At 37.3% G+C, this 15,278-nt stretch overlaps 1 protein-coding gene across 2 annotated transcripts in view; it reads left to right on the top strand.

Moving 5' to 3' along the window:
• LOC119526841 (E3 ubiquitin-protein ligase TRIM33-like) overlaps positions 1-15,278 on the top strand; it is a 42,141-nt gene that overhangs the window by 24,169 nt on the left and 2,694 nt on the right. For both annotated transcript variants that reach the window (XM_037826312.1, XM_037826313.1), the window contains exons 4-8: positions 7,093-7,252; positions 8,416-8,765; positions 10,722-10,845; positions 12,483-12,557; positions 14,274-14,426. In XM_037826312.1, coding sequence (XP_037682240.1) covers positions 7,093-7,252; positions 8,416-8,765; positions 10,722-10,845; positions 12,483-12,557; positions 14,274-14,426 — 862 coding nt within the window. The remainder of the gene's footprint in view (positions 1-7,092; positions 7,253-8,415; positions 8,766-10,721; positions 10,846-12,482; positions 12,558-14,273; positions 14,427-15,278) is intronic.

The raw sequence follows: 15,278 nt of genomic DNA on the forward strand, positions 1-15,278 counted from the left end.
ATTGGTGTACCAAGCTTGCGTGTGTAGTCGGTGTTGCCTGCCCTGTATGTGGGGCGTGTTTCTGGGCAGTCGGGGAGGGGGGTGGCCCTAACAATCAAATCTCCCTGATGATCCTAGAGTTTTAAAGCTGCTGCAATAGTCTAATCCTTCAGTTCAGTCCTGCCACAGTTTGTCTCTGCCACTGACCCACAAGTCTTTCGTATTAGCGTATGGCTCCTGAGACTTGCAAGTGGGCCCCACTTCCAGGCCGTGCACCCCGGGTCCTCTGTTGAGGGATGACTGTGCTATGTCACAGGTGAGTGCCGTCCCCCCAGGGCAGTTCTGGGCTGCTGGGCTGTGTAGGGAGGCTCCCAGTCTGCTCAAATGATGGCTGAATGGGGCTTTGTTAATTCACACTGCTCCACCTTCCCAGCTCTGGGACAATCAGCTGAGGTTGCAGGGAAGGCTAATGTCCACGCCCAGTTTTGTGGTGTGTGCCTGTTATTTGAAGTACTTCCGTCACACTGGGTTGTCTGGGGCAGCTCTGGGCTATGGGGCTGGCGATGGGCAGGAGTGTTTCCTGTCCACCAGGATGGTGGCTGTGAGCTGACACCCCCCTTTTCTTGGGAAGTTGTAGTGTTTAGTGAATTTTCTCAGCCACTGGATTATTGCCTTTTGTCTCAGAGCTCTCTTAGTTCTGCTCTTGACTTGACCTGCCCAAATTGCAAGTCTTTGAAGCTTTCTGCATTGGGCTTCTTAGAGTAATTGTTTTAGAAAAAGGAAAAAGGATTAAAAAAAAAACGGGCCCTCCTCAGAGATCTAATGGGTTATTGAAATGCTAATAGACAAAGCAACCAGGGCCATTAAGGAAAGGTCCACAGGGCAGAGAGATCAGCTTTTCTTCGGGATTTGCATATGCGCCTCAAGGCCTGAGCTCCGCCCTTCCCCTTTCTGTGTTCACCAGAACTCCAAAAATCCTCTGGTTTTATTTTGGAGTTTTTCGTGTTATTTTTTTTTTTCTATGCCTGTCTCCTCTCTGCTGGGCTGGCAGCTCTCAGATTCTCTGGTGTCTGGTCACAGTCTATCTATGGTTGGAGTTTGAATCAGTAGAATGAGTTTCCGATAAGGGCTGCCACTGCAGTTCTCCCTTCTCCTTCCCGGAGCTGGCAGCCCCTCCTCCCACGGGACTGAGCCTGGCAGGGAGGGGCGCGGGTCCCCTGGCCGCAAAAACTTACAGATTTCGCTGATCTCAGCAGTTCGACATTTTCATGAGTGTTGTATGAAGTATGCCCAAAGACAGATTGCTCTGTGGTGTCCAGTCCACGCAGTTCCTGGCTTTTTACCTACTTTCCTGGAGGAGTAACTAAAACTTACAGCTCACCAGTCTGCCATCTTGCCCCGCCTCCTCCCTTTATTTTCATAATAATGAATTGGCTCCTAGCCCCTCCAAAGGTGATCATTGCATTTTTTTTTATCTTTATGAATGCATATATTTAAACATTTTATCTGTTTTTGTTTGTGTTTTTTTTCTTTTTTTTTTTTTTTTTGACAATAACTTCCATTTATTGAGGCCTTTGTTTGTGCCTGGGCAGCGTATGTATGTTGTCTCACTCTTCTTTATAACAATTCCACAAGGTGTAGGAACTATTATTATGATCAGATGAAGAAGCTGAGGCTCAGATAGATTAAGCAACTTGTCCAAGAACACACAGTTAGAAAATAGCAGAGCTGGGTATTAACTGGTAATGCTGGAATATGATCACTGGACCAGCAGCAATACCTAAGAACATGCTAGAAATTCAAATTTAGGGTGTCACCTCAGACCAAATGAATCAGAAACTCTGGAAGTGGGGCCCAGCAATCTGTTTTTTTTTTAATTTAGTTTTATTGAAATTGTTTACATACCATACAATCATCCAAAGATCCAAAGTGCACAATAAGTTGTCCATGGTACCATCATACAGCTGTGCATCCATCACCACAATTAATTTTTTTTCAATTTTTAGAACATTTTCATTATTCCATAAAAGAAATAGAGACAAGAAAAGAAAACTCAAATCCCCCATGCTCCTAACCACCTCCCCTCCATTATTGACTCATAGTATTGGTATAGTACATTTGCTACTATTGATGAAAGAATGTTAAGGTACTACTAACTGTGGTACATAGTTTGCAATAGGTATATTTTTTTCCTATATACCCCTCTATTATTAACTTCTAGTTATAGTGGCATACATTTGTTCTAGTTCATGAAAGAGATTTCTAATGTTTGTACAGTTAATCACAGACATTGTCCACCACAAGATTCACTGTTCTATATATTCCCATCTTTTAACCTTCAACTGTCCTTCTGGTGACATACATGAGTCTAAGCTTCCCCTTTCCACCACATTCGCACACCATTTAGCACTGTTAATTATTCTCACAATAACGTGCTACAGTCACCTCTGCCCGTTTCCAAACACTTAAGTTCAAACTAGTTAAATATTCTGCTTATAATAAGCAACTATTCCCCATTGTTTAGCCCCATCCTATATCCTGGTGACTTACATTTCATGTCTATAAGTTTACATATTATAATTAGTTCATTTCAGTGAGACCACACAATATTTGTCGTTATGTGTCTGGCTTATTTCACACAATATAGTGCCCTCAAGATTTCTTCATAAACCTGTTTTTTTTGTTGTTTTTTTTTTTTTTTTAAAGACTATTTTGTTCACCCACCATACATTCTGTCCTAAGTAAACAAGTGATGGTTTCCTGTATAACCACATATTTATGCATTCACCACCATCACCAGTATCTATGAAAGGACATCTCCATTTCCACAAAGAAGGAGGAAGAGTCAAAGAAGGTAAAGAGACAAAAGAAAAAGAAAGAAAATAAATGATAGCTAAAAAGCAACAAAAGGAAAAATAGAATTAAACTAAAGTAGAATAGAGTCAGACAAGATCACCAATGCCAAGAATGCTATAGCCCTCCCTTATGGTCCCCTCTTATAGGCATTTAGCTTTGGTATATTGCTTTTGTTACATTAAAGGAAGCATAATACAAAGTTTCTATTAACTATAGTCTCTAGTTTGCATTCATTGTATTTTTTTCCCCAATAACCACCCCATTTTTAACACCTTGCAAGGTTGACATTTGTTTGTTCTCCCTCATGTAAAAACATATTTGTGCATTTTATGACAATTGTTGAGCAATCTAGGTTTTACTGAGTTATCCCAGTCTTTATCTTTCCTCTTTCCTTCTGGTGTCCCACATGCTCCTAGCCTTCCTCTTTCAACCATACTCACAGTCATCTTTGTTCAGTGTACTTACGTTGCTGTGCTACCGTCACCCAAAATTATGTTCCAGACCTCTCACTCCTGTCTTTTCCTATCTGTCTGTAGTTTTTCCTTTACTGTTTCCTGTAGAGCAGGTATCTTGTTCACAAACTCTCTCATTGTCTGTTTGTCAGAGAATATTTTGAACTCTCCCTCATATTTGAAGGATAGTTTTGCTGGATATAGGGTTCTTGGTTGCCGGTTTTTGTCTTTCCGTATATATATCACCCCACTTCCTTCTTGCCTCCATGGTTTCTACTGAGAAATCTGCACATAGTCTTATCAGGCTTCCTTTGTATGTGATGGATCGCTTTTCTCTTGCTGCTTTCGGGATTCTTTGTCTTTGATGTTTGATAATTTGATTATTAAGTGCCTTCGCGTAGGTCTGTTCAGATCTGTTCTGTTTGGGGTACGCTGCGCTTCTTGGCTCTGTAATTTTATGTCTTTTGTAAGAGATGGGAAATTTTCGTTGATTATTTCCTCTATTATTGCTTCTGCCCCTTTATTGCTTCTCTTATCCTTCTGGGATACCCGTGACACATATATTCATGCACTTCATGTTGTCATTCAGTTTCCTGAGATGTTGCTCATGTTTTTCCATTCTTTTCCCTATCTATTCTTTTTGTTGTTGTTGTTGTTGTTGTTGTTTTGTTTTGTTTTGGTTTTTTTTTTATCTTCATTTTATTGAGATATATCCACATACCATGCAGTCATACAAAACAAATCGTACATTCGATTGTTCACAGTACCATTACGTAGTTGTACATTCATCACCAAAATCAATCCCTGACACCTTCATTAGCACACACACAAAAATAACAAGAATAATAATTAAAGTAAAAAAGAGCAATTGAAGTAAAAAAGAACACTGGGTACCTTTGTCTGTTTGTTTGTTTGTTTCCTTCCCCTATTTTTCTACTCATCCATCCATAAACTAGACGAAGGGGAGTGTGGTCCTTATGGCTTTCCCAATCCCATTGTCACCCCTCATAAGCTACATTTTTATACAATTTTCTTCGAGATTCATGGGTTCTGGGTTGTAGTTTAATAGTTTCAGGTATCTACCACCAGCTACCCCAATTCTTTAGAACCTAAAAAGGGTTGTCTAAATTGTGCATAAGAGTGCCCACCAGAGTGACCTCTCGGCTCCTTTTGGAATCTCTCTGCTACTGAAGCTTATTTCATTTCCTTTCACATCCCCCTTTTGGTCAAGAAGATGTTCTCCGTCCCACGATGCCAGGTCTACATTCCTCCCCGGGAGTCATATCCTATTTGTTCTTTTGTGTGTAGGCTTTCAGATGCCTTGTTCTCCAGTTCCTGAGTGTTTTCTTCTGCCTCTTGAGATCTGCTCTTGTATGTTTTCGTTGTGTTTTTCACCTGTTGTATTGTGCCTTTCATTACCATAGATTCTGCCAGTTCTTTCAAACTTTCGATTTCTACCTTATGTGCACCCAATGTTTTCTTTATAGCCTTCATCTCTTGCCATATCTTCCCTGAACTCGTAGATTTGGTTTTTGATTTTATTTAGCATGTTTCTTCGAAAATCTTTAATTGATTGTTTCATTAGAGTGAAACAGTGTCTCAACTGTATCTTGATTGAGGGTAAGTTTGTTCCTTTGGGCCATATCTTCGTTTTTCCTAGTGTAGTTTGTAGTTTTCTGTTGTCTAGGCATCTTGAACTGGTTCATATCTCAGAATAGGGTTATATTCAGTTTCAAGTCTCCCTAAGGATGTGTCTTAGAGATTGACAGACTTTCCTGTGAGGTCTTTAGCTGCTGTGCTTTCCCTAACCTGCCCAGCAGGTGGTGCCCATCAACTTGTCACTCCTGACTGGTGTAAGGAGGTGTGGTCCCTTTAGTTTCTGTTTTGGCTGTTTTCCCCCAGGCTCTGGAGTCTGAGTTCTGAAGGGAAGGCCAGCACTAGAGCTGGGCCCTACCTCCTTCCTATTAGGAAAGATACACCCTCTTGGGAGTTATCTTCTTCATATGAATAGCTCCTTTGTCTCTCTGACTCTGTTATCTCCACCCCTGTCTGGGTCAGAGTGCTGTGAACTGAAAATGGCTGAGGCTCTCTCCAGTGAGCCATTCAGGTTTAGAGACATAAAAAGGGAAAGAAAGGCCCCCTTTCAGAGCCAGTCCATGGCCCCCCCCGGTTTTGCCCATTGGCCAAAGATAGCACCTGGTCTTCTGGGGTCCCTTTCCTGGGACACAGGAGTTTTCTGGCTCTTTAAGGTCAGTTGTTACTAAAAGTCTCTGTCTGCTTATTAGGGGATTGTCTGTGTTTGTAGCTTGTATTCAGTAGTCCAAATTTGTTAATGAAAACCCCGGTTGGAGCTGGGCTGAGCTATATTCACTTGCTCTGGGACTGCTGGTTTCTTCCACAGTGAGGTTTTGCAGGTCAGCTTGCCATGGAGGAAGGGGGCTCCCAGCATGGTTCCACAGTTTTTGCTTAGATATTTTATGCTGCAGTTTCAGCCATTCCACCCATTCCAGGTTGGTATACAATGTGTGGACAGTCACAGTTGTCCCCCAGCAGTTATTCCAGATTATTTACTAGTTGTTCCTAGTTGTTTATTAGTTGCTCCAGGGGACTAACTAAATTCCACCCCTTTCTGTGCAGCCATCTTACCCCTCCTCCAACATTTTATCTCTTAATGCATTATAAATGTTATTTTTTTGATGCTTACATGGTTCCATCATTGGTCTGTCAGAGCTTCTTTAAATTTACGCCTTAGTTCTTTTGAAACAGCCCCAGTAATCTTTGAAAGCTTCCTTGTTTTCTTGTATGAAAAGATGTTCTGGGTTCATCTTGTACATTTCCTACCTCAGGCCTGGAATCAGCCATTTCTGCATGACATCCTGGTTATGTTAGTGGGGAAATGGTGTTTGGCAGGAATCTTGTGGGTGCTAGGGACACTCATTGCTACTGAGCTGGTCATTGTTTCTAGTGCTTTTCTGTGGACAGAGCTAAAAATAGGGTATGGGTATTTGTTTTAAGGTAAAATACAGTAAATGTTGGCTCTCTTTTACTCTTTTCTAATTTAAATAATTTAGTACAATGTAAGGAAGATTTTAATAAAGAATTTTAAATGAATGTTTTTGCTTATGTGTGCATTCTGAACTACTGCCATACATATTTGACCTTTTAATTATACTTCAGATAAATAATCGGTATCTTTAGAAGAAAAGTACAAATTGAATAGAAAAAGTATCCATTCTTAGTAGCACTAGTCTTACCAGTTATTCCCTTTTCTTGACAGTGACTTTGCTTTGTGCTGTAGATAGAACTGATAAGTCATGTACCTGTTCTCTTCTTCTATTATAACACTAAAATAAGGTTGTTCCACGTTGCTTGCTGTTTGTTGCTGCCTTTCTCCAGTGCCTCAAACCCCAAACCCAAAATAGTCTTTCGTTGGATGAAGTTTCAAGAATCACTGTTACTGGTATAATCCTTAGATGTTTCAGGGTAGAGAAAAGTTGAAAACTACTTTTAAAAAGGGAAGTAGTCATTGACAGTCTACACTACTAGTCTGGGAAAATGACTGTTTACTAGACTCCTTAACTGGTGTACTGTAAATGCCTCAAATCATAAAATGTGTTTTTAAGGTCTTTTGAAAGTTTGATCTACGTTTTTAGAGTTTGAAGCTAAGCTTATACCATACTCTTCACTACATCATGAAGTATCCTCATATTCTATAAGGTTATAAATCCTCTTGACTTAAATGAACCTACTTTTTTATGTACACCATTAAATCAAACACATGTGACCTTTATTTGTTTTTTATTAGCTGCGGGTCATCAGGAAGAACAGCTGAGAAGACAAGTCTTAGTTTCAAATCTGATCAAGTGAAAGTCAAGCAAGAACCTGGGACTGAAGATGAAATATGTAGTTTTTCAGGAGCTGTGAAACAAGAAAAGACAGAGGATGGCAGAAGGAGTGCTTGCATGGTAAGTACTTACTGGTATTCAAGGATTTCAGAGGTTGCTTCACTGATTCTTCCATCTCTGAATGTGTGAGACCGAATAGTGATTTTAAGGACATTTATTCTTGAAATTTCATTCCTGGTGCAAGCCAAATATCCCTTTTTCTAGCTCAACTTTTTTTGTGTGTGTAAGAGTCAGCTGCAATTAGTAAGAAATAATAGACGTAATTGTATTATGGACTAATTTGAAATTGTCTTTGAGTTTGTAAAGTATTTTGGCCATGATGCTAAACTGGGTTCTATTTTGTTCTGTGTTCATTAATCATCCTAATAATCACATTGAATTTCAGGCCAAAGAAGATCCTTGGCTATTGTCCTGAACCTGTGAGCTCAGTATCAAGATTGCTTAGTTGAAGTTGTTTAATGATCAAAGTTTTGTGGTGAGAAGATTGCTTTTAGGTTTATGCATTATTAACTATTCTAGAGTTCCTCAGCTGGAACATTTTATTATTTTTATAATTTAGAATGATGGAAGGCCTAAGCCCCTATTTGCTTGAAAATTTCAGTCTTGTTTTTCCCTTTCTGCCCAGGCTTATTCCTCACTTTCTACATGGTTGGCATATAGGAATTTCAACTCAGTATATTAAGTATATTCAACTCAGTATATATTTAGAGAGCTGGAGACAATAAATTTAAATTTGGGTTTGGAGCAGTGTCACCTCTTCATCCAGAACTTGGTTTGCAGAGTACCTCCATAAAAACTGGGTGGAAAAGGGTGGTGAAGGATTTCTTTTACATATTCACAATCTTCCTACATTAATAGAATGATAGGTGGGCCGAAGAATATTTCAGAAGGCTTCTCAAAAGCTGTGCAGTAGATTCTGGTGTGAAAAATAGTGGACCAGAGTTAACTCTCTGTAGGAAAAGTATAACCCTATGCTTACCGCCCAATCAGTGTGCTTAAGAGTTTAATTAATATTATCTGAGAGAACTGGGCATCTAAAATCATGTATTAACATGCCAGAATAATTTTGGGGTTATTTTCACTCCTTTATGTCACTAATGTAATTTACAAAATAATTTTTAAATTATATGTTTTGACATAGCTTTTAAATGCACACGCACAATGTACACATTGCATACAGTAAGGATTAAATGACTTTTCAAGGATTTGTTGTTCTCTTTTAGTTGAGCAGTCCTGAGAGTAGCTTGACACCACCTCTCTCAACCAACCTGCATCTAGAGAGTGAGTTGGATGCATTAACAAGCCTGGAAAATCATGTGAAAACTGAACCTACGGATATGAGTGAAAGCTGTAAACAGACAGGGCTCAGCACCCTTGTTAATGGAAAGTCCCCAGTTCGAAGCCTCATGCACAGGTCAGCAAGGATTGGAGGAGATGGCAGCAGCAAAGATGATGATCCAAATGAAGACTGGTGTGCTGTCTGCCAAAATGGAGGGGATCTCTTGTGCTGTGAAAAATGTCCAAAGGTCTTTCATCTAACTTGTCATGTTCCAACACTTCTTAGCTTTCCAAGGTACAGTGAAATAGTTGACTTTTTTGGTTTAATTTTATAAGCTCAAAAAAATAGCAAAAAGTTGTTCAGGGCAGATGGCCTTCTTAACCAAGGAAACAGGGAGCCTATTTCAGAGAAACGTAACAGCTGAATAATGAAAGTTCAAGATCTAAGTGGTGTGTTAGTGATAATAGACTTTATTTCCTGGCCTTCAGTTTATTCTCGGTGTAAACAAACTAGATAAAACTCTATGAGGTGAAACGGTTTGGGATGTTGCAAAAAGTTAGTTTATTTATTCCTGAAACTGAATTTTTGAAACATATATTGCCATCAATCTTAATAGAGTCTACAGTAATGATTTGATTTGTGAATACCATTCAGTTTGATGCAGCTCTATTGGGTCTACCCGCAATTTACTTTTTTAAAGTTTGAAAGCTCTCGAAAGACATTTTAAAGAAAAAATAGTTCATACAAACACCTTCAAACTCTTAGAATTGTTAGTTTCTTTTTTCAATTTTAGATAAGTGAAAAGAAATTGGGGGAAGATATGAGCATTATCTCAGACTGACCCAGTGATAGCTAAAGATGGTTTCAGGCATTAAAACATTCGTTGGTGAACACCCAGGATGAGCTAGTGATGCCAGCTAATAAAGTAGAGCAAGTGTACTGGGCTGGGTTAGGAAACCTGTATTCTTCAGTGAACTGACTTTTCAGGGATCAGTTTCTGTATCTAAAATGGATTGGAAGACCTCTAGTTCCCTTCCAGTTAACATTTTACAATTTACACTCATGTTAATCTCTCATATCCGGTTGATCTCAGAGACCATAAAATAGTGTAGTCATATTTCTTTCTTAACCCCACCCTCCTCACTGCCACCCCACTCCCCCACCCTCCATTTTTTTTTAAATGAAAGTAAACCAGTGTTTACTTTCATATAAAAAAATGTTCTTGGGAGAAAATCCAGCTCTTTCTGCCCATTGATTAAAAAATTCACATTTCCACAGATTCCTGAGAAGCAGGGATTTTAATTGAATAATGCTGTCCTTTTAAAAAGAGTCAATCTCTTGGGTTAGAAAATTGGTGGTTATATAAACAATGAAAGAATGTTTTTCTGAAGTATTTCAGTTCCTACTTAGGAGGTATAGGCATTCATCAGGGATAAAATGGTGGCCTTCTTTTTCTTTACTCTTTTAGAAAAGTAGTGAAATTTTAGTCTTGAAATGAAGACTTTTCATATTTTTCTTTTCTTTGGGTAGTGACATCTGCTGGAATGTCAGGATTTTGCCACTAGTGTTTTCTCTTAAAGGCAGAATGCTTTGGAAGAACTTGCAAACTGTCAACACAGATGGAGATTAGGTAGTACTGTGCCTAGGATGGATGGATGGATGGATAGAAGATGAATTAATCATTTTAAAGTTTATATTGGGATAGGAATCCTTACGTAAACAAATTATAGAGACTTTGGAGTGTTAGGTAGAAGGGTGCTCACAGTTGTGTGTATATGTGTGTATTTTAGGGTTTTGACTGCTCATGAAAAACTAATTGTTTTACTTTTGCCGCGTTTAATGCATTTCAAAAGAGTACAAGAGTACTACCTGAGGAACTCCAAATTCTGTACTCTTATTTGTGAATATTGGGTGCATGTGATATTAATTTTGGGGTCTGCGAGAATTGGTGTTATGCCACAAGTACTGAGCATCAACTTTGTGCTAGGAAGAGACCCCTTTTTAATGAGAGATGCCATTTTTGTAATGCTTTCCAGGAGGTAAGCATTTGAAGGATGATCAGGGGAAGTTCTAGGAAATTTTTATCATGCAACTTCACCTTGTGAAATTTGACAAAAATAGAATATCCTCTCTCTTCCCAAACCTGGAAACTAAAGAAAACAAACTAGAGACTCCCTTCTAGGGCACTAGCTTCTCTGGTGCAGGCTTCATTATATAATTATGTAGACTAATTACCTATTCCCATTTTAGTGGGGACTGGATATGCACATTTTGCAGAGATATTGGGAAACCAGAAGTTGAATATGACTGTGATAATTTGCAGCATAGTAAGAAGGGGAAAACTGCACAGGGTTTAAGCCCAGTGGACCAAAGGGTAAGTATCAATCATTATTTTTTTATGAATATTGTAGGTCTCTGCCTATATATCATATTTTTTTTAGTGTAATGTATGTGTAACCTGATACATTTTCATTGTTTAATCTCACCATCTGATGGTATGGTGTGCCGATGTCTGTTGAGATCTATCTCTTAGCCTTGAGCTACAGACTCTTGTATCCAGCTTCCTCAAACTTATATCCCAACCAAAATCTTGACTTCTGATCTTCCTCCTCCATCAAAAAGTAAAACCAAACAACAAAAGAAAACAAATAAAAACATACTTCTCCCCCAGTCTTCCCCATCATAAATTGCACCACCATTCATCCCTGTTGTACAACCCAGAAACCTATTAGAAAAGAATCAAGAATGACTATCATACCAGTGATTCTTACTTCCCCAACATTATCATTCTAGGCAGTTATCATAATTTATCATCTGGACTTTAGAGAGTGCTCTTTTTTAAAATGTGTAAACGAGTCTATCACTACATTGCTTAAAATTCTCCAGTAGCTTCCCATCGTATTTTAAAACATAATCCAGAATTCTCTTAATTCACTCAGATTTGTGCTGAAATGTTATCTCCTCAGAGAGGCTTTTCTTAGCCACCTATCTAAAATAAAAGTTTACTTGTTAGACTTCAAGGACTTTATACTCTCATAGGCGAGACTGTCTGTCTTGTTCACAACTCTTTAGAGTGCATAGAATATCCTCAGGAAATAATTGTTGAATGAATGAATGCCCAAGCTAGACTGCAACCAGAATTTTAAGCTTAGAATTTACATGAATGTGTTTGTGTATCTGTGTGTATTTGTATTGATTAGTTATAAAAATTTGGCCATTATTTATTCTGGAGGCATTTTTCTGAAATTAGGTAAATGAAAAATTCTGTAGAGATTTAAATTAAAATGGTTTTTCATGAGAAAGTAGTAGTCTGACCTTCAGACACAAAATATCTTTCACTTAGTTCTGTGGTCATCAGAGTTATGCTTGGCTCTAATCTGGTGTATACATTTGCAATAGCTTTTCTCCATTATCTATTAAGTGAAGATACGTGCTTAGGATACGCTTAGGATTAAGAAATTAAGCAAATGGAACACTATAAATGTGAAATGCATTTCAGTTTAGTTCTGATTGTATAAAAATTCTAGAATTGAATTGAGAAGACATGGAGAGTTTTTATTTAATTTTGAACTTGAGTAGAATCATTTGAAGGCAGGGAGTAATAACATTTGTCCTGCCTGCCTCAGGCAATTCATTATGAGCAACAGTGATAATTTATAGATTGCCAGGTGCTTTTGCACAAAGTGCTCTGTGTTGCTCGTAAGACTCCTTTCCATTTGTATAACTAATCAAGAGTTAATAGTAGGTAAATTATTTTTCAGGTTAGAATAAAAGCAGTCTATCTTTGGTAAGTTCACTTAAACTTGTCTTACTTGAAGTAGGACAGAAGGTAGTGTCAAGTAAATGGGAAGCAAGGTGGTTTTCTTTGAGTACATGTATTTAGCTATAACCAGTGTATAGCAGGTATATGTTCACTTCATTATGTTAATACTTGATAAGTGATATAAATTCTCAAGAATATCTTATTACAGGGAAAAATTATTTCACTTGTTTTCCTTTTCTTTGGGCCAGAAATGTGAACGTCTTCTGCTTTATCTCTATTGCCATGAATTAAGTATTGAATTTCAGGAGCCAGTTCCTGCTTCGGTGAGTTGTCTACCCTAGTACTTTCCTGGTGTAATATTTAAGAGTATGGGCTCTGGCCTCAGTCTACTTGTCTTAAAACTCAGACTTCTTGATTAAGCACCTCAACCACTCTGAGACTTAGTTTTCTTTTCTAATACTATTTATCTCATTAGATTTCTCTGAGAATTATATAAGAAAACCTGTGTAAAGTGTTTAGCATAGTAACTGATAATATAACAAGCACTTATGATTAATCAGAAATTTTATTAGGACTGGATGGAAGTGAGATTCATTTGTTAAAATTTGTTTTTAAGGATTTTGTTGCTAACTTAATAAGTTAATTTCCATGTCCTCTTTTACCTTTAAGATGGCTGTAGGGCAAACAGGTATCACAGAAAGAATATTGAACTAGGAGTCAGAAGACTTGACTTCTGCTCTTTAGTTCTGCTTTTTACCAACTTTATAACTTTGGAGAAATTACATAATTTTCTACCTTTTTTATTTTTAACTGTAAAGTGGCCGTATTGGACTAAATTATTTCTCAGGTGCCAATTCTGTGACTATAGGCTGTATACCTTGTGGAGAAAACAGTCTTTATGTAAGTATGAATTTGAATAAAAGTGTAAAATTGAATCTTTCACACTAGCTCTGCCTTCATAAGCCCTCTTATATGCATAGTAAAGATTGAGAAAAGACGAGAAATTTTGCATGGCAGTGCTTTTTATTTTTTTGTAAGGAGACTTTTGTAAGGAATAAAGGCTCTAAAATCCTACAATAAAAGTATGACTAGAGGTTCTCGGTACCTCATAAGTGAGATGAGAATATGCTACACACATTTTATTTACTAGCCCATCAGTTGTTGAGTAGGGTATTATTGAATACCAGAGCTGTTATAGAATATTACATTGTAGTAAATGTGTTTACTGGGTAGGCTGAGAAAAGAATTTTAAAACACAAATGGTTTAGACACAGTGATGTTTTGCACAGACAACAATCATCTGATTATAGAAAGTTCTGTCTGATATTCAAGTTCAGGGAATTGACAGTAGAACATGATTTTCAAATGTTTTCTTTTCACGCACTATTTAAATTGCTTCTCTGTTAAATTGTGTCCCAAGGATAGAAGCTTTTTGCCAAGGGAGGGGCCAGAACTCCCCAGCATGATCAGTAAATTGTTAATAAAAATTTTACTTGTGTTGTTATGACAATCTTTCTCTCTCTGTTGCAAGGTCCATGGTTCTCTATGATACAAATTTATCCTCTATATCATAACATTCATATATTTTGTAATTTTTGGCTCCCTCCTTCTTTTTCTTCTTCCTGCTTCCTACTTCCTTCTCCCTTCTCCTTCCTTCTCTTCCTCCTCCTCCTCTTCTTTTTCTTCCTATCATCTTCTTCAACTCCTCAGTGATGATTATAAATTCTGGTGAGCCAAATATGGCTGTAAGGCTAGTGATAGCTGATTATTTTTTTCCCAAACCTACTTATCGTTAAAGATAGGACTTTGGGGACTTCCTTTAGCAATGAAGATTTGCACATAAAGATACTCTGAGTCAGATCTGATTTTCATATATGATAGAGGCAGATTTAAAGTACATTCACTATACCCAAAATTTGCACGCAACTTCCTCAATAATAATACAATTTTTTTTCTAAAATTAATATGCTGTGCATTTTCAAATTAAATAATTTGGCATTTTTTGAGAATTATTATCCTTGTTTATTTATTTATTTTAGATACCAAACTACTATAAAATTATAAAGAAACCAATGGATTTATCCACCGTGAAAAAGAAGCTTCAGAAAAAACATTCCCAACACTACCAAATCCCAGATGACTTTGTGGCTGATGTCCGTTTGATCTTCAAGAACTGTGAAAGGTTTAATGAAGTATGTTAGCTTCTAAGCTATAGAGTCTTGGATTGTTAGTTTTTGTTTGTTTGCTTGTTTTTTTGTTTTTTTTTAGTTTTGTTCTACCAAAGGATTTTTCTAATTTGATTTTGAAGCTTTCTTTTTTTGCTTCAGTCCTGTCAAAGTAAAATTTGATTGTGTCCACAGCTCCAAAGAAGGAACTTTTGCCATGTATAACTTGGAGTATGTACTCAAATATAATACATTAAAATATCATTGAATAGCCTTTCATGAACAAGTTGAGGGTTGGGATAAGTATGGAAAGTTTATAGTTAGTTATATTTTGTGGGAAATGATTATAAAAAGACTGCATTTTGGGTACATTTAGGAAAGGCTCTGGTTATATCTGTACCCATGTCCTTGGATTTTATTACTATTGATCATATAAATGTAGAACCTTAAATTCACAAACTAATGTCTGGTGGCTTATCATGGCTTATAGCCCAAAGTGTATAATGTTGAGTTTTCTGAGCTCAGCAATGTGACTTTCATTAACTTTGGTTGTGTATTTTTTTTTGTGGATAAGGGTGAGCTATTCCATACCTTGAGAAGATATATGGTAGATACCTCTTTCAGGAAAATTATTTTTATTATCTTTGGGATAAAGTCAAGGCTCTTATTATTAAGAAAAATGATTTATTTATTTTAGATACCAAACTACTCAGACTTTATTATAGAAGAAAATAAATTTGGATGAGAAGCCACAAAATATTTAAAAAATAATTTAATACCCAAACTCTCTTTATTGCTGATGGAATTTGGGTGCCAGATGACTATTAATGAAATAAAATCCACATTGACTCACTTAGTGTGTGCCCAGAAAAAAAACTA

The sequence above is a fragment of the Choloepus didactylus genome, chromosome 2 (genome assembly GCF_015220235.1).
Source record: "Choloepus didactylus isolate mChoDid1 chromosome 2, mChoDid1.pri, whole genome shotgun sequence".
Taxonomy (NCBI): Eukaryota; Metazoa; Chordata; class Mammalia; order Pilosa; family Megalonychidae; genus Choloepus; species Choloepus didactylus.